This window comes from Musa acuminata, chromosome BXJ2-9, assembly GCF_036884655.1.
Source record: "Musa acuminata AAA Group cultivar baxijiao chromosome BXJ2-9, Cavendish_Baxijiao_AAA, whole genome shotgun sequence".
NCBI classification, from domain to species: domain Eukaryota; kingdom Viridiplantae; phylum Streptophyta; class Magnoliopsida; order Zingiberales; family Musaceae; genus Musa; species Musa acuminata.
In genome coordinates this window covers 12,738,134-12,756,132 of record NC_088346.1, presented here as the reverse complement: position 1 = coordinate 12,756,132, position 17,999 = coordinate 12,738,134, and the positions used below count along the sequence as shown (strand labels likewise).

At 36.3% G+C, this 17,999-nt stretch overlaps 2 protein-coding genes across 2 annotated transcripts in view; both read left to right on the top strand.

Moving 5' to 3' along the window:
* The first annotated feature begins 1,349 nt into the window (after nt 1–1,349).
* On the top strand, nt 1,350–5,249 carry LOC103998200 (octanoyltransferase LIP2, mitochondrial). The gene is made up of 2 exons (XM_009419604.3): nt 1,350–1,548; nt 4,175–5,249. Exon 2 carries the CDS (start codon nt 4,245–4,247, stop codon nt 4,974–4,976), a length of 732 nt encoding a protein of 243 aa, XP_009417879.2. The 5' UTR covers nt 1,350–1,548; nt 4,175–4,244; the 3' UTR covers nt 4,977–5,249.
* Nucleotides 5,250–7,836: 2,587 nt separating this feature from the next.
* The window catches only part of LOC103998201 (cleavage stimulation factor subunit 77), a 34,383-nt gene continuing 24,220 nt past the window's right edge, over nt 7,837–17,999 (top strand). Inside the window, exons 1-9 of the mRNA XM_009419608.3 lie at nt 7,837–8,173; nt 8,295–8,366; nt 8,529–8,591; nt 8,872–8,981; nt 12,879–12,979; nt 13,655–13,716; nt 13,820–13,960; nt 14,129–14,257; nt 16,133–16,179. Of these exons, the coding sequence (XP_009417883.2) occupies nt 8,156–8,173; nt 8,295–8,366; nt 8,529–8,591; nt 8,872–8,981; nt 12,879–12,979; nt 13,655–13,716; nt 13,820–13,960; nt 14,129–14,257; nt 16,133–16,179 (743 nt within the window). The 5' untranslated portion in view covers nt 7,837–8,155. The remainder of the gene's footprint in view (nt 8,174–8,294; nt 8,367–8,528; nt 8,592–8,871; nt 8,982–12,878; nt 12,980–13,654; nt 13,717–13,819; nt 13,961–14,128; nt 14,258–16,132; nt 16,180–17,999) is intronic.

The window sequence follows — 17,999 nt, the reverse complement described above, 5'->3', positions numbered from 1 at the left end:
GTCTCCTCGGCCTCCGCGACTGTCTGCAGGACCTAGAACTCCGTCGCCAAAGCCGCCGCCGCCGACGACGAAGACACCATCAAGCGCCTGCAGACCCAGTGGCTGATGATTCCCGGATCCCGATCCGGTGACGCTGACGAAGACGAAGACGCCTTCTCCTCCTGCAGAGTCTACGACCTCGCCCACGACATCTAGTTCACGATCTCCCTTCCGCCGGGAACCTTCCGCTGCGTGGGCTTTGACGACGGCTGGATCTTCATCATCAACGACCTCGGCGAGTTCTCCATGTTCAACCCGCTAGCCGGCGCCAGGATCCTGCTCCCCCCAGTCACCACCTTCCCGGGCGTCGACGCCGTCCTCGACCCCTCCTCCGGCCGCATCCACCACTACGTCCTCCACGATACCGACAACGACGTGGACTTCGAGGCGGAGCATTTCTTCCCCTGCTACTTCTACAAGACGGTCGTCGCCTGGACCTCTCCCTCCTCCTACACCGTGGTGGTGCTTCACACCTCCGCTCAGCAGCTAGTGGCATCCCGTGGCGACCTATCGGCTCAACTTCCTACATGCCATGCATCACAAAGGCCTTTTTTACGCCGCTACAGAAGAAGGTATCGTAGAAGCTTTCGAGTCTCCTTCTGGAGTCGACGCAGTCGTCATGGGCTTCAGCACCCAAAGATGGTTCGACAACTCGTATTTGATCCAACTTTCCGGCGATCTCATCCAAGTGCCGAGACATGCCGAATACATCAAGGATCACGAAGATTATACTTACAGGACAGTGGATCTCCGGCGGAAATGGGAGAGCATAAAGAGCATAGGGGAGCATGCATTGTTCGTCGGCAGTAATGAGAGTGTCGCTCATTCCCACCAAGGATGTGCCTTCTCTCAAGGCCAATTGCATTTATTTTACTGACGATTTCTGGGACGTGGCTTCTGAGGAAAAGAAGCACCCCTGTGATTTGGGTGTTTTTAGCTTGGAGGAACGCAGTGTTACCGCCTATTTACCGTCGGAGCTCGGAGATAACTTGGTTTGGTTTGTGCCTAAGCTATCATGAAATGTAAATGTGAGTATTATTTCATGTTAAACTACTTCAAGACAGTGATTTGTAATTTCATAAACCCCATTAGCACAATGATTTGTAATTTCTATAAGACACGTCTGATTTTGAACAAATTGTAACAGTAGCACAACAATGTTACATTCATATTTAGTGTCGGATTTCGATCGGTCTATCTATAATGTTAATTAAACAACTTGGTTTGTGGATGTGTTTTAACAATTTCGGGTTGAACGTATTTGATCCGTTATGACATACATTCTTAGGGTCTTGAGACATTATCGAAATCTGTTGTGGGTTTGGACGATCTGACGGACCCAACCCGTTACCTGCCTTCGGAAACCTAATCGCGGCGACGGCGTCTTTCTCCGAGAGGCTCTTCCCCTCTCTCTCTCTCTCTCTCCTCCTTCAGTGTCGCCCCCTCACGCAGCCTCCGGCCAGCGGCTTCCGTGCGCAAGGCAGACCTCCATGGTGTCTTCTTCTCACGGTAACTCTTATCTGTTTCTCTTTCCCCTCCCCGCTGTCCTCTCCTCCGCCGCCGCCCCTTGCCTTCTCCACGACAGCTCCCTTATCCCTCCTCCTCCTCCCGCGCCGCCCGTCGCTGTCCTCACCTTGTCCTCCTCCGTCGCCCCCCGCCGACCCCGATAGCCATCCTCGCCGTCCTCTGACTCGTCCTTCGATCTCGACAGTCCCCCTCTCCACCATCCTACTCCGACCCCGACGGGCCCCGATAGTTTCACCCCTCTTCGCCTTCTCTCTGCATCTTCCTCTCCCCTCCCAACCAACGGTCAACAGCATGCTTCCTTTTTCTCCTCCTCTCTGCTTCTTGCTCTCCTTCCCTCTGTTTCTTTCCTTTTTCTCTTTCTCTCTCTTGTTAATCATTATCAATAATAGTCTATACGGATTTGATGATCATTGTCTTTCTTGAGAGAATTTGTTGGATTTTTAATGGTAATCTTCTCTTATTTTGTCATTTTTATTATTAGATTTGGACAATATAGTACTTTGGTATTTTAAATGAATGTAATTTTAATATTTTGGTGATGATATTTGAAATATAAAGTGGTATAGAACTCATGTAATTTCTCAATTTTATTTTATTGATCATATTGCTCCTTAATCATTTATTTTTAAAAATTATAATATTTGTGAGCGGCTGGCGACTCTGTTTCGGCACCTTGGCACCTTTTAGCGCTTAGCTCCCAGCCCTACCAAGTTCATTTAGCCAACATTGCTACTTGATTAGTATTTAATTGCCCATAACGTTATGTAACTGATACAAATTAGTTGTTCGACATTGGAGTATAACCTATTTAAAATTGCTTCAGTTGATGATAATTTAATGATCATTGGAGCTTGGTTTCATGGCACACCAGATGGCTGTAGAAGTCATGTCAGTCCAAGCTTTAGGTTGATGAGATAAATAATAGTGTCTTTGTGCACCACAGTATGCTTTTGTTGCTAGATACTGAGACTCCTATCTTCCAACCAATTGAAAGAGAAGATGATCAATTTATGTTTCATGTTGCTAGAACCCCACAATTTAAGACTCCATTTACATTAGAACTCAATATGGTTCAAACACCTCATTTCATATAGCATCGGAGGCCCCAAAATATCAAATTCAGAACAGCATCGACAAAAAAAATAAATTAATAGAAATTTTATAACTTTAATTTTTTCCTCCACATCCTGTGAATCCATCCTTGGGGGAGATATGCACCCATGTATGCACTCGTACACTGGCAGCACAATGTCAATGTCTTAACACATCAAATCCTAGTGCAAAACGTTAATCTTCTAAAAATATACCAAACCGGCAACTACTGCAAGGTGATGCAGCATTACAATTCTTTTTCACTGGCTTTTTTGTTTCTCTTGGACTTTGTGCAGTGCATATTTTACTTGTCATTTAAATAATTGGGTTCACTATTGATTGAAGAGATCCAAAAATATAAAGATAGATGCCAATTAGAAGCTTGTATCGTTACTTTGTTAGTATCATCTACTTTAGAGATTGATATTTTAATTTTGTAATATATTCTTTGTATTGTAGATCAAGCCAATAGACTGGATACCCATATGGTTCTACTTGCATATGTGATACCTACCTATGCCTAGAAGCTTATGTTTTTCGATGAACATAGACAATATTTTTTTCTGGCCTTCAAATGTACCAGGTGGTGAATAGAATAAAACATCTTAAATAAGGTGTTGATTAAATGATCATGAGGCCTAAGTTTGCTAGATTTTCACTATAAAATTAAAATTGAAGGGCAATAGTCCTCCCTGCAAAGCCAATAAACTTTTGCATATAGGTCTCTGTTGAAGTTTAAAGCCTTGTAATTGTTGTAAGCTATCTATATGGCTTTCCTAGGCATCAGCTGCTTCTGGGGAGACCCAAGTTTGATCCTCTCTGTCACAAAGAATGGTCTGCAGTGTGCTAAGGGATTTCATTTTTGGAACAAACACTAGCAGTATTTTGCTGATGCCACAAATCAGTGCAGGTTGAGAAATTGGCTAACCGAAGCAAACAAGATCCTGTATACTTCATGTTGCAAAGTATAATTCAGCATCGATGCTTAGAAAACATGGTGTTGGTTCTGCCCATTTTTGGCACTACACTGAAAAAAGAAAATGTCTCCTTAGCAATTTCTCTTATATCTAGGTTGCAGGAAGAGTATGTGAGCTTCTTTCTAAATACTTTGCTTCCTCCCTCATCAGTCATCCTTCTTTTTTGTTTTCCCACATTTTATTATAATATATTAGTTCTTTAAAGTTGTCTTGTTTATTCTTCTAACATTAGCTTAAATTTTTACAGTTTCTTATTGCATTACCTTTTTACCACGAATGCAAAAAAGGTTCTTACAGGCTTCAGTTAGTTCTTACCTCTCGGTACATAATAATGGTTATTTATTTTCCTACACAGTAAACTTAAGAGCACTAAATGCTCATTGATTTTCTAGTGAGATCACTTCCAATGGGTTTATTCCAATATACCAGAAAATTATCTAGATTACTTGTCATTTTGTGTATCCAAGTACTTCTTGTTTATTCACAATTATATTATATGTTGCCACTCATTTTCATTGATGAGATGAACTATTTTGCAGATGTATGCAAGAGTCTGAGGACCTGAGATCAGCATAGGTCTTTCAATCCTTGCAGATCTGAGAATAATATATGCTCGATATTGTTGAACATTACATTTGTTTTCTATTTCAACTAAAGATACACCATATGAGACTACAGAGGAGCCTCGAGGCCTGTAAGTTTGGAATTATTAATTATTTCGATGCACTTAAGCTCCAAGAAAGGCTTGCTTCTGATAGAAAATCCGGTAAAATTCTGGATACTATCCTATCCCTTCAGCATCCACCAACATATACACTTGGAAAAAGGCGAACAGATCATAATTTATTGGTGTCTGGGGCTGATCTTAAAACCATGGGTGCTGAGCTTCACTACACAGAAAGAGGTGGTGACATCACATTTCACGGACCAAGGCAAGCTATTCTTTATCCCATTGTTTCTCTGAGAGATGTTGGATGTGGTGCAAGGAATTATGTTGAAGGGCTGGAGTCAGTGATGATAGAAGTAGCTTCTTTCTATGGTGTCAACGCCCATGCGGGGAAAACAGGTGAGACAGGGGTGTGGGTTGGTGACCGAAAAATTGGTGCAATTGGTGTTCGAATAAGTTCAGGCATCACTTCACATGGATTGGCCTTCAATATTGATCCTGATCTGAGCTACTTCAAGCATATTGTGCCTTGTGGAATTCCGGACAAAGGTGTTACATCCTTAAAAAGAGAGACAGAGATGGAATTACCTCCTGATGAAGTGATCCATGAGCAGCTGATTCACTGCTTTGCGAAGGTATTTAGATTCAGTGACATCCAATGGAAAACACAATGATGAGCTCAAGTGGCGGTTACATAATTCATGGCAATGATAACTTGAATGATGCATAAATTCATCTACTTCTAACCTGTTCATCGAAGTGCTTTTTATGTGAGCCTTCTCAATAATGGAAGTGGGTTTTATTGTGTCGGGTGGATCAATGAAAATTAGGTTGCTGAAATGTTCCATTTCCCATCCTTCGTGATCTGTGTGAAGAACAAGAAATTTTCATTTGCCTTGGAAACAGATATTTGGATGGAGTCTTCAGACTACACAGATTTTACTGAAGGATGATTACTTACAATCGAGCACTCCTGTATGTGAAAGACTGCACCTCAAATCATAGCACTAAAAGAGTTGCAGCTTTCTAACATGTACAATCTCACTAAATTTAAGGTATCAAGATTAAATCGAATTGAGTCTAAGCATACCAGGATATTAGTAGGATGGGAATATTTAATAGTGTCATAAATATATATACATAATACAATATAATATATAACAAAAAGAGACAAGTTCTCTTTCTTGATTTTTCTCTTTTTTTTATATGTCTTCTTTTTAATTGTTTTTCCTGTTTCCTTTGATCTTTTTTGCCCTGCTCACCTTCTTCCATTTCTGTTAATACAACAAAGGATACTACTCTTCAACTTATAAGGAGACAAAAATGTTATTGGATGTGCAAAGTTTTTTTTTTTTTTTGTTTACCATTATAACATTGTTTTGGGGCACTTTATATGACTAATTTTAAAGTAAAGAACCAGACCTGTTTAAATCAATTTTATAACTTAATTTGAGGTTATTTACTTTACGATCATTTTATTTTGAATGAATTTACATATAAATTTCTATCTCATCAATTTTTATATGCCAAATGTTAGTTCCTTTTACTAGTTCAATTAGACACCTTCAAGTCATTTATTAGACTATATATTAACCTAACCAATTATTAACCTCTATAACAGCAAGTATCCAACAAAATACCAACTATACATATCATGTTAGGATGATATCCAAGGTATTTCATCTTTCATAATCGATAACATTGACTCACAACTGATACAAAACACATGCCATAGAAAGGTATTTTTCTTGGAGTACATTCTCATTTTGAGCTCTTGAATCTCATTTAAAATCTCAAACATAAAAAGGATTTTATTAGGTATACCTTGTATTGTAAGTTTTACCTCCTACCAAGTCACATTATGAGTTTGGAAGAAGACTCCCTAAGGAGGGAGATATATTCCTTGGTTAATCTTCCATATCACAATTCACTTTCAAACAAATTTCTTGTCAATTCTAAATACAGTAAGATCTATTAAAAATGTTTGAGTTAATGTTGTCACATTGAGTTGATGACCAAATTGTCATTAACATCCATCAAGAAAATAGTTACCTCTAATGTAAAAGTACATATGATTATTGGAAATAAATATTTTTGTTAAATTATTTTATTCTTCTGATTTATTTGGCAAATAATGACAATATAATTTTGTCAAAAATATATAAATGGGTAAAAAAAACTAAATTTAGTTTTTAGTTACACTTCATTGTCACATGATGTCGAATTGTAAATAATGATAAATTAAAGACTAATATGTAATGAGTCCAAAATATTATGATAGATAGGTTAATAATCCTTGAATCTTAATTTGAACTTAATAATTATTTTTGATGTGATAAATATAGAAAGCACTTGTCCATTCTAACTTGTGTTAGAGGGACATGTTCCTCGGTATAATTGTATGCACTGGACTTTTCCTACCATTTTATGAGAAAATACTAGAAATGATACACTCATCTTTTTTTCTACCTCCATCTGGTCCTTTGGATAATTGACAAATGAGTCTAAGCTCTGCTTCATCAAAATCGAAAAAATTGCTTGACCCATAAAATTGTTTGATTTACTTTGTTGAGCAAAACATGCCTGATATACTACCCTCAAGCAAAAAAAAAAGAAGACCTTTTATTGGATAAAAAAAATATTATATTTATCCTTATGAGATGAAAAAAATGTTTAATTCACTCTCATATTCTTATTTGATATAAATATTGGACCCGAGTAAGTGGCAACATGATGCATACTAACAAAGGTTGCAACCTTTCGAATATAAATATCAAAATATTTAATTTAATGATGTAAAGTATCAAGGCAAAGTATTTCACTCGATGCATCATCACATTTGAATTATCCTTTGTCTAATTTTGATATTATAAAACCCCGATCAAAATTGACACTATAACTTGTCACGAAAACATATGATTATTTAAAAAATCCATGACTTTTGAGAGCAACTTTTTGCTAAATTGTTTTTTATTTTACCCATTTATTTGGTGAAAAACGATAATATAATTTGTTGTCAAAATATAAAATTGGGTGAAAAAGTAAAGAAGAATTATAAATTTAGTGTTTTGTGTAATTCATTATCTCACGATGTCAAATTGAAAATAGTGATCAGTTGAAGACTAATATTATGATTAATAATCTTTGAATCTTAATTTGAACTTAATAATTATTTTTGATGTGAGAAACGTAGAAGAAAGCACACATCCATTCTAACCATGACAATATGTGTGATGGCTGTGCTGCTAATGCCCCACCCATGCAATAGTAGCATGATTTAAGCCAAATCTGGTGGTACGCATCAAATTTGCTCGACTTGGGTTCAGCAGATTAGACGTCTATTAGCCAATTCGACCGCTAATTCGGATCCTCCCGAAACCGACACAAATGCGATTAGAGATCCAACAGTTACTAATAGACAGTCTATTCGTCTATTTGCTCTACCCGAAACGAGAGTTAACGCACTACCCGAACCCGTTCCAATTTCCGATGAAACCCGATCCGATTTAAACGGGTCGGATATACGGTTTCCAAGCGCAAAGAGGCACGACGAAGCAAGATTTGGCGAAGTGATCGACGGAGGGTCGTTTCCGGCTCCGCCCCCTCTCGGTCGCTCCGTGGGATGCGGGAAAGTTCACGCTTTCTGGTGCCCCCTTCCCTCCGCTCTTCAATCTCCAACGGTGCTCTTCGGCTCCGTCTCGTCGCTGTTGGATCGCCGAAACCCTCGCCAAGGGTTTCCGGCCTTTGATCGCACCAAGAACAACGAGTCCTTGTATACTGCCATCTTCCCGTCTGTTCCTCTCTTGGAACCGAAGTTCTGGGATCTTTTGCTCTAGACAAGCACCAGAGAGCGATGACCGAGGAGCCCAAGGCAAGTTCCTGATTTTCTAGGTTATTTTGCTACCGGCGTTTAGGGTTAAGTTATTTGGGCGTCTTTTGTCTACCTGGGTTTTGTGTACGATTTTGTACCCTGATTCTTGTTTCTTGAGTAGAAAGGCGATGATAACGCCGCTACCGACATATACAATGTCGAAGCTGCTGAAATTCTTGTGAATGAGGCCCAGGTGAGCTTTCACGTCCATTTCTATGTTAGATAATTTACCTCAGAGTTGTAACTTCTTTGCTACTATTATTATTAAGAGAGGATTTTCTTCTGTCACTCGAGTGATGCGTGAGTGAGATTTGGTTGCTTGTGTTTATCTGATTTACACTTGTTGTTTCTGAAGGCTCTTCCTATCACCGAGGCGGCTCCAATCTATGAGCAGCTCCTTTGTACATTTCCCACGGCTGTAAGTGGTTTATATTTTATTTCTATGTTGCTTTTCCTTTTCCCAGATTGACGTGCTTGAAAACAATTCCATGAAAAGGAAGAAAAGATGCATTGTGTCACTAGAGGTTAATATGGAGTTGTAAAATAATTTTTCATGGTCGGAGGAAGGCGTAATGCAGAGATTGTCGTGATTCTCAGGCTCTCGCCAACTTGAATAAACTTCTTGCCTACTGGTAGCTATTGAAATAATCACTTTAAGAGCTGTTTCCTTCTTATTTGGATTCCTCCTGCATCTGCAGGCAAAATACTGGAAGCAATATGTGGAGGCATACATGGCTATCAACAATGATGAAGTTACGAAACAAATTTTCAGTCGGTGTTTATTGAATTGTCTTCAAATATCTCTTTGGTAGGCTTTGTTTATTGTTTAATATATTTAAGGGAGTGATTCTTTTAGTAACAAATATTATAGTTTTTCTTAATCTTTTAAAGTGAGCAACGTACATTAGTTTTTTTTATTTACACTGGTTTTAATGCCATTTCAATAATTTCTTTTGATGAAAATTTAAAATCCTACGTCAGTTAAGAAGTTAGATCCTGAGTATTATTGTTGTTTCTATATATTGGACTCCAGTTTCACTTTGATAGCTTTGGCATATTATAAACTTTGCTCATTATTCTTTAAGATTTAATTTTGACCTTTTGTTGCCCCAAATGTTTAGTCATCCCTTTAACAATTCAATTTTATGAAATTGAGACCACAGAGTTGTTTGATGCTATTTCCTGCATATAACTATTGTAATTATTCATGGGCATATAGTTTCCATTTCTATTCAATATTTTGTAAACCGTTCTCATGGTTTGAAATGATATGAAATTTTTGAATATGAAGTCCTCAATAAATGGGGATGAACACACAATTTTTGAATAAACCCACAGCTGAGGTGAGGGATTGCAATATGACACAGACATATTGTGCTAATTGTCTTTTGGTGGAATTATGATTTTTTTAATTAAAATATGGACCCCAAAAATAGTGGTTCCTGCTTTTGTTTCTTGCACTCTGATTTCATCAAAATGCTAGAATATTCAGAGCATGAAAGAAAACTGATGTAGGATGAGACTTAGGGTTAATTGAGTCAAATCTGTGTTATTCAGCGTTTACTTTTTATCGTTTTTATGTTATTTTTTTAAAACTACTTTTGGTGATCGTTCTTGTGTTTTTCTTTTGTTTTGTATTGATGCTGGGAGTTCTGTGCATTTAGTTGAATGTAGTATGGCTTAGAGAAGTTACTAAGCATCAGAACTCAAGTTTGGATAACTTAAGATGTCTATATGGAACTTTGTGGGAATATGAATATTCCTAAAAAGTAGTATTGTATATTTATGTTTATTCTAGAGCGATAATTTAGATTGGTCAGGTTGGAAAAAAGTGGATTAATTTTGAGATATGGTGAATTGTGAGTTGGAAGAAACTTAATATCCTTAGTAGTTAGTACTATGACCTGCCTTCCTTGTGCTCTCCTTTGCTGCCTGCCTTTTATATTCTTTTATTTTGGCGCTCCAATTCATAGAAAGCATATCTTACATTACTCCTCCAATAACTATTCATTGAAATGAATTTTTGTTATAATTAAATTTCTTAATATCTGACATTATCTTTCATTTAATGTTTGACTACTAAAATGAATAACTTTTGTAATTTGATTGACATTGTGGAGATATATTAGATGTGCTGATTTTTCAGGTCTACAAAAGACCTTTTTTTATACTCCCATCTCTAAACTGTCTATCCAGAGGATCTGTTAAGTGCTTTCGACATGATTCCTAGGATATCTACCTCTTAAGGCATGCCTTATCATTTAGAACACATTATGGTGGTGACATCTATACTGCAAGCAGCACTTACGTGCTGAATCAATAGCAAATTGTAAAGAGAGCTGGACAAGTTATAATTAAGCAAAGTTAAGTTCTATATTTTATTTGCTCATATAGCATCAAAACTCCTAGCTCTTTACATCATCGAGATAAAGTCATGAAGCATCTGCTTTTGCTGAATCTGGCTCTTTTCTGGGGTGTTTGGATAAGGTCTTGAAGGAAATATCCAAAAGATTCATTACATTTCCTTGTATCTATATATTGTTGATGGATTTATTTTTAGTAGGATCGCCATATGTTTTTTTTTCTTTCCTTTTTGTGTATTTGAAGGTATTCCTTTTTAGGTTGTGCACTTGTAGCGTTAAATGCCTTTGTTTACTATTATGTGAAAGCCACTAACTAATGGAAGGAAAAAGGTATTTGAATCAGTAAGGTCAATTTCAAATTTTTTCAGTATGAAGGCAAAACTGATGTTAAAAATGAACAAAGATGGAAACTCAAGGATCTCATGATGACATCCTTATTTTATAGCTTTTAGCACTCTTGAATTTCCAGTATGGACCACCCAATATATACCGGTCCGTCAAAACAGTGGGTTTGCAGAATAGTGAACCATGAGTATTTCCATCTGACATTTTGCCTATATGGCCTTGACCGATATGTTCTCATTTTCCTTTGTTTTGAGGTTCCAAACTTGGTTGACAGCCAAACTTATGCTCTCTTTGGGTCTTTACTCTTGTGTATGCTAATGAAATCTAAAATGTTAATATTTTACCTGACTTACCTAGGAAGGGTAAACACTTCTTCGGGTGATTGAGTAAGACTTGGTCAGGTTTTAATTGTCAGTGCTAATACATTATTATCAATAATGTCATTTGCCATTTAGTTTATTTTAATGATTTTCACATATCCAAATTCAAAGAGAGTAAATAATTAAATTTCGAGGCATGGAATCCACAGTAGCAATGAAGACTGTTTTATTACCATCTTGAGCATTCTTGTCATCTCAAACAACTTGTAAAAGTATTTTTGTTGCTTTTTTTTCATTTTGTCGTCCCATAATTACCCTTGATCAAATAAAAAAAAGATACTCTTATAAACAGTGCTACAATTGGTAAACATATTTTCCTTTTTCAAGCTAAATTATTGGTTGTTCTAATCAAGGTTTCCCGTATCGGACTGTACCGCCCGGTACGGGCGGTACGTACCGGTCCGACAGGCCAGCGGTACGCGGACCGCCCCGTACCGTATCGAGCACTGTAGCAGTGTACAGTAGCAGTGTAGCAGTGTACAGTGCTCGGTACACGTGAGTGTACCGCTCGGTACACCTGGGTGTACCGAGCGGTATACCGTACCGTACCGGTACCGAGCCCGGGTCGAAACGCCGGTACGGTACGGTACGGCGAACCTTGGTTCTAATATGCCTGTAGAAGCACAGTAGGCTATTGACGTAACAAATCATGATAGGCTATGTGATTGCCACTGTAACATGTAGATGGTAATAGTTACATTTGGTGTAAATCTTGTTCTTCATCCTTGTATTTCTTTTGATTACAGCTTTTTGTTAAAACAATCTGAGGCACAGTTATGGGTGATAAAATGATATCAGGAAATACGAAGGGTGGTACACAAAAAATTATTGAGGTGATCGTGTATCCAAAACTTTCTGTTGGATGCACTAAATACTTTAAGCCATAATTTTGGCAGGCCTAAAGAAACAAAGATTTTGTGGTACCTTTTAATAATCGTGTATGCATTGTAGATTTTACTTTTGTATAATTTCAGCTGGAGGAATAAATCTGAACCAGGGTGAGAGGGTTTGTCTAAAACCATTAGCACTTAATATTTGTGACTTTTCAGTTGCATAAGAACTTGATTGACAGGTGGATGGATCTAGCTTCACCTCTATATTAATCCACTGTCAGCAAAATGTCTTTCTTTTGTCTTGAACCGTGGTAGACTTTTCAAAATTTAGTTGGAATATTATTGTTTAAGTCCTGTATGAAAAATTTATAAGTAGCTGGAGTTAATCTTAGTAACAATCTAATTATTTAAGTATTTTCGGATTCTCCTAATGCAACATTCATTTTTGGAAAGTTATCATTGTAGAATTCAGCTTGAGGTTTAGATACTGGCACTGATACGATAGTCTATAACACTATTGGACTGAGACATACTGATTAGTATGATATCATACTGTCTGGTACACCCAAAACATATTAAAAATATTTAATATTGATATTTGGTCAGTATATTGTGTTTCTGACATACCAATGTGTACTGTATGATATGTCAAAATACTGTGAAATCTCATAACCTGGTACTGCTTGTTAAATCTTATAGTCATGGGAAAAAATTCATATGTTAACAAGTTATTGCTTTTTATTCTTTTGGATGCTTATTGACATTGCTTATTTTCAATGTGTAGGCGGTGTTACATTAGCTTTATAAAGAAAGTAAATGAGAAGAAGGGACTTGAGGGTGTAGAGGAAACCAAGAAAGCTTTTGATTTCATGCTGAACTATGTTGGTATAGTCAAGCACCTCTGCTGTTTGGAGTTTCTTTTTAAAGTTTTTCATCTTGGAAGTCCTGTGTCGCATGTGATGTACAGTTGTTTCAAAGACCTTTTCTTTTAATTCAACAAATTAAGCTATTATACATCTCTGTAAATGTCTTATCAGGTCCATAACTATAAATGTTAACAAAAAGAAGATGAATAGAATTAAGAGTTCAATAATTATATATTTGATTTTGTGGAAATTTATTTCAAGGTGTTCAAGCAAATGCCTTTTATAAGAAGGCAACCATTATGCAAATGTTCTTAATTTCTTCCTGCAACATTTACATGCCAATATAGACTCTGGAGTTTAAAGATATTTGCATATTAGAAAAAGCTTTTTATCTCTTTTATCTTATGAACCATGTCAACATGGTTTGGTGCTCATTTTCCTCATGGCCATCACTTCCTTTTTGTCAAGACAAATAACCTCTTAACAGTTGAGGCTGTCTTAGGATACAACTTAATTAATCATAAACAGCATGTGGAGTTTTTGGTCATATCTGGCATTTTTGTTCATTTTTCCTTTCTGTTTTGTTTTAGGTGATACTTGAATTTGTCCAACTTTCATATTTGCTAATGCTAGCACAAGTTTTTGGCTTCATTGTTGAGCGTTTAGTAATCTGACTCTATTCATACTTAAACAGGATACGATATTGCTTCTGGACCTGTATGGTTGGAGTACATTGCTTTCTTGAAGTCATTGCCAGTCGGTGCAGTCCATTTCAGTCTCTATTCCTTGTGTTTTGCTAAGATTACTTATAGCATTTTGTATGAAAATGATAGCATGACTTTTACACTTGTTCAATTAGGCTAAGACAACTCAAGAAGAATCACATCACATGACTTCTGTAAGGAAAGCCTACCAAAGAGCAATTGTAACTCCAACTCATAATGTAGAACAGCTCTGGAAAGACTATGAAAACTTTGAGAACTCTGTTAGTCGCACGTTGGTAAGAACTTAAAGGTTTACGAATCTGAATATTAAATGCAATACAAGTTTGGAACTTATATGAGAGATCCTTGTGAAAAATTATTTGTTATGCAAGTTTAAATGATTTCTTTCAGGTTGTTCATTTTCTTAATGCATGATACTTTTATTTTTTTACTCAATTCTATAGGCAAAAGGGCTTTTATCTGAATATCAACCAAAGTTTAATAGTGCCAAGGCTGTATACAGAGAGCGGAAAAAGTATGTTGATGAAATTGACTGGAATATGCTTGCTGTGCCTCCAACCGGCTCTTACAAGGTTTACTTCAGTTTTTACTTTAGGTTTGATACTTCAACTTGTCTAAATATTGAAGTAACTTATGCATATCAATGTTGTTAGATGTCATTGTTACTTTATCCCAAATTTTGCTGAGAAACGTGGAGTTTTCTTCAATTAAAAGCAAAACAATGTTAGTGCCTATACTTCTGCAAGGGCAACTGCCAAGCTATATAGCAGAATAGTGTAATCATCTAGTTATTCTTACTATCTCCTTAGTTTATATGTTTATTGTTATTGGTTTATCTTATTGTTACTCAGGAACAGAAAATGATAATGATGGTAGCAAAAATAAAAATAGATAACAACTAAGTAATATAGTCCAAAAAAAATTTAAGATCAAAAGAAGGGAAAATGATGACCCCTTCATCTAGCGGTTGGAATTCTTAGAAAGAACTGCTCAATGATGGGTCAAGCATATTATGTCTTTTGCGCTCCCCTGGTCTAGCGAAACGTGCTTTAGATTCTGAAGAACCTCACCAGGAAGAAACTTATAATTATCACAATAATATAATTCTCAGATCATTTATATATCAGGTAGCTGTATTCTCTTGGTCATTACACTAATAGCCAATGAGTTAGACATGCAATTGGATACTGGATACTTCAAAAGGAAGAAATAGTAAACTAAGTTAGACATGCCCACTTGGATACTGAATACTTCAAAAAGGAAGAAATAGAAAACTACTGAAGCACATTAATATTATTGGTTCATCTTAGATGATATAGAGGTATGTTCAATTTAGTTATCATTCGAGATATCAACTTTACTAGACATTTCACTTCCAAATTGTTCTAAAGAAAAGTTATATTAAATTATTAATTGCAAAAAAATATGCTTCTAAATTGCTACTTAAGCATTTAGATATTGGCCCTTTGAACTGCTAAGTTGATCAAGTGGCTGCTAAACATTTAACTAGGTAAATGTTTAAGCTTTTGTTTGAAGCTATTTTAGCAGCATATTAGGTGCTCAATTAGCTACTATGAACCAAACTGGGATCTACACTCGTTTACTGTCTGATCCAAATTTCTCTATCATCCTTATTCTGAGAACAATCTATTTATCTTCATGTATTTAATATATATTATCAACAGTATAATTGTTGTCATTTGGTTGTTACTATCTTTGCATTGATGATCCTATGTAAAGATCTTACTTTCTCCAGATCTTGCTTTGATTTTATTTGAAAACAAGAGTCTTAAGAGGCAAATTAACTTTTACCTTTGAATTTATATTTTCCCTTATGAATTAGTATACATGATTTGAAGAAGGTAAACAAAAGGAAAGCACAGGCAGATATAAAAAACATGAAGCCATGAGTTTTCCAAATTTAGCAGCATCAACCACACTGGTGACATAGTGATATATATGTGCCCAGCTGAGATGCAAGAGTTTTATGCATAGTGACATGACATCTGTGTCAGGTTGTCAGCCCAATGTTGTGTTGTCACATCCTTATAATGGCATGTGATGGGCATTAACACTACCAGCAAAATAGGTGCCAGAATGGTGCAAGTCATTGAGACTGTAGTGTGCAATACAAGGTTGTACCTCACTACCTTGTAAGAACATATGGTAGGATTAATTTATAATCTTTTTTTTTTGTTGAGAAAACTAATATATATGTCTTCATGTTCCCAGTATTACTGAGAAGTATTACTTTTTCCATTAATTTGGACAGCTAGTAAATTTTGTAATTCCTCGACCTCCCCACTTTATCAAATGAGTTTTTCAGTTGTGCATCCAATCTCATCTTCATCCTTTTGGCTTCAGATCTCTCTCTCTCGATCTGTATCTATCTCTTCTACTTCTCTCCCCTATGTTAATTATTAACTTGTAAGAATTTCTACTTGCAGGAAGAGCAACAATGCATGGCTTGGAAAAGATTTCTGATTTTTGAGAAGTAAGCCAGTAACTTTATTTTTCTTCGTACACTAATTGTACATCTGACCTGATAGCTGTTTAGGTTAAAGTTAAATGTTAAATGAAGTCAAACTTTTCCAGCATTAGTTTCAGTTTTTTGATTCTAAATTTTAAACCAATAAACTTAACTTTGAAACTGAAACAGCCAAAAAATAAGTTGCACAGCTCCTTATTGGTAGCAGATCAGTGACATTTTTTAGGTTACACATTCTTACATGCTTTAAGATCTATGCATACGTCAAACATGGATCGAAAATTAAATTTTGATCCTATGGTCCAAATAGAGAAAAAAGTTGAGAATCCTATTACTTTATTCTCCTGAAGTTGACAGAAATGTCATTGAGATGCAATTGCATTGGTTTAGGTATCTAGGTCAAATCTTCAATATAGTTGAATGGGACATGAATCAGTTTCTAGGTTATCACGACTGCATCTTAATTTTTTTCCCCTAAAAACTTGGATCAGCTTAAGATTGGTCCAAATCGGATTCATTTACAGGCTAATATTTGGGAGTCAGCTTCATGAACAAAATAGTTTTTTTGAATGGTTTTGTGGTGGAGTTAAGAAGATGTCTGTTGTGATGTAGGACAAGTGCTCTGGTACCAAATCAGATGTTGGACAAATTGCTCTGTTATCAATATGATGTATGACAAGTGATTAATATCAAATCTGATGTAGGACAAAAGCATGAATGAGTAAAGAACTAAAATTTTATAGGTTTTGTAGTTGTAGAATAGAAAAGAACAGATATTAGATGAGATGAAAGGAAAAAAAGATCCCACTTATTCTGGCTCGAGCATTAAATCTCAGGTCACGCATGGACGATGTGATCACACGATCTAGAAAAGAATGTGACCTCACACCACAAAAACACAATATAGAAAAGACTTCATTCATTCAGTGATTTTGTAAGTATCTCAGAATATTCCTTCCTCCTTTATAAAACCCTAGGTACTAAAAGAAAAAAAGAAAAAAAATATAAACGAGGAAACAAAGTAATCAAGAAGATTACATCTCCTAAGTGAATGCACATCAATCATTTTTCTTTCCTTCTTTGCATGATATATATTTCTAGATTTGTTTTTGGCAAATAATCATCCTTTTTATAATATATTTAATTTATAGGTTTTTTCTTTATTAAGCCTTCAATTATTATCATACTAATTTTCTTGTATGGATGGAATCTTTAATCAAGAATCAAAATATCCAATCAAGCCTAAGATTTGTCTGTCTCTTTTCTCTATTTGTTTGGCTTCCCTTTTTTCCTTCTCTTTATGCAATCTTGGTAACTAATATAAAATTTAAAATATGTCATGTGATAACTTGTGGCATTTGAAAAGATCACATATACTTGCAGAATCAATACAAAACCAAAATGTTTGCTATAGCATGGTTCGTCTTATCTGTCCGTACCAGTGTATCGATCAGTTGTCGGTATGACATGGTTCGCATCATACTGGTGTATTGACCAGCTATTAGTATGGTACGTATCGAGCTGTGCTGAGCATACCAACACGGTACATTGGAGTGTATCGATATATTGCCCGTACTGGTCCTCTGTCGGATCGGTACATATCGCCTGTACCGAGCAGTATGCTTGGGTACATCAAACCTTATGGTACGATACGTATCGAGCTGTATCGAGTGTACTGACATATGGTACATGGGGGCATACTGATGTACCGCCATACTGGTTCCCTGTTGGACCAGTATGTACCATCCGTACTAAGCGGTATGTTACGGTATAACGAACCTTGTGCTATAGTATTTTCGTGTTGGAACTTCCAAAGCTACACAAAT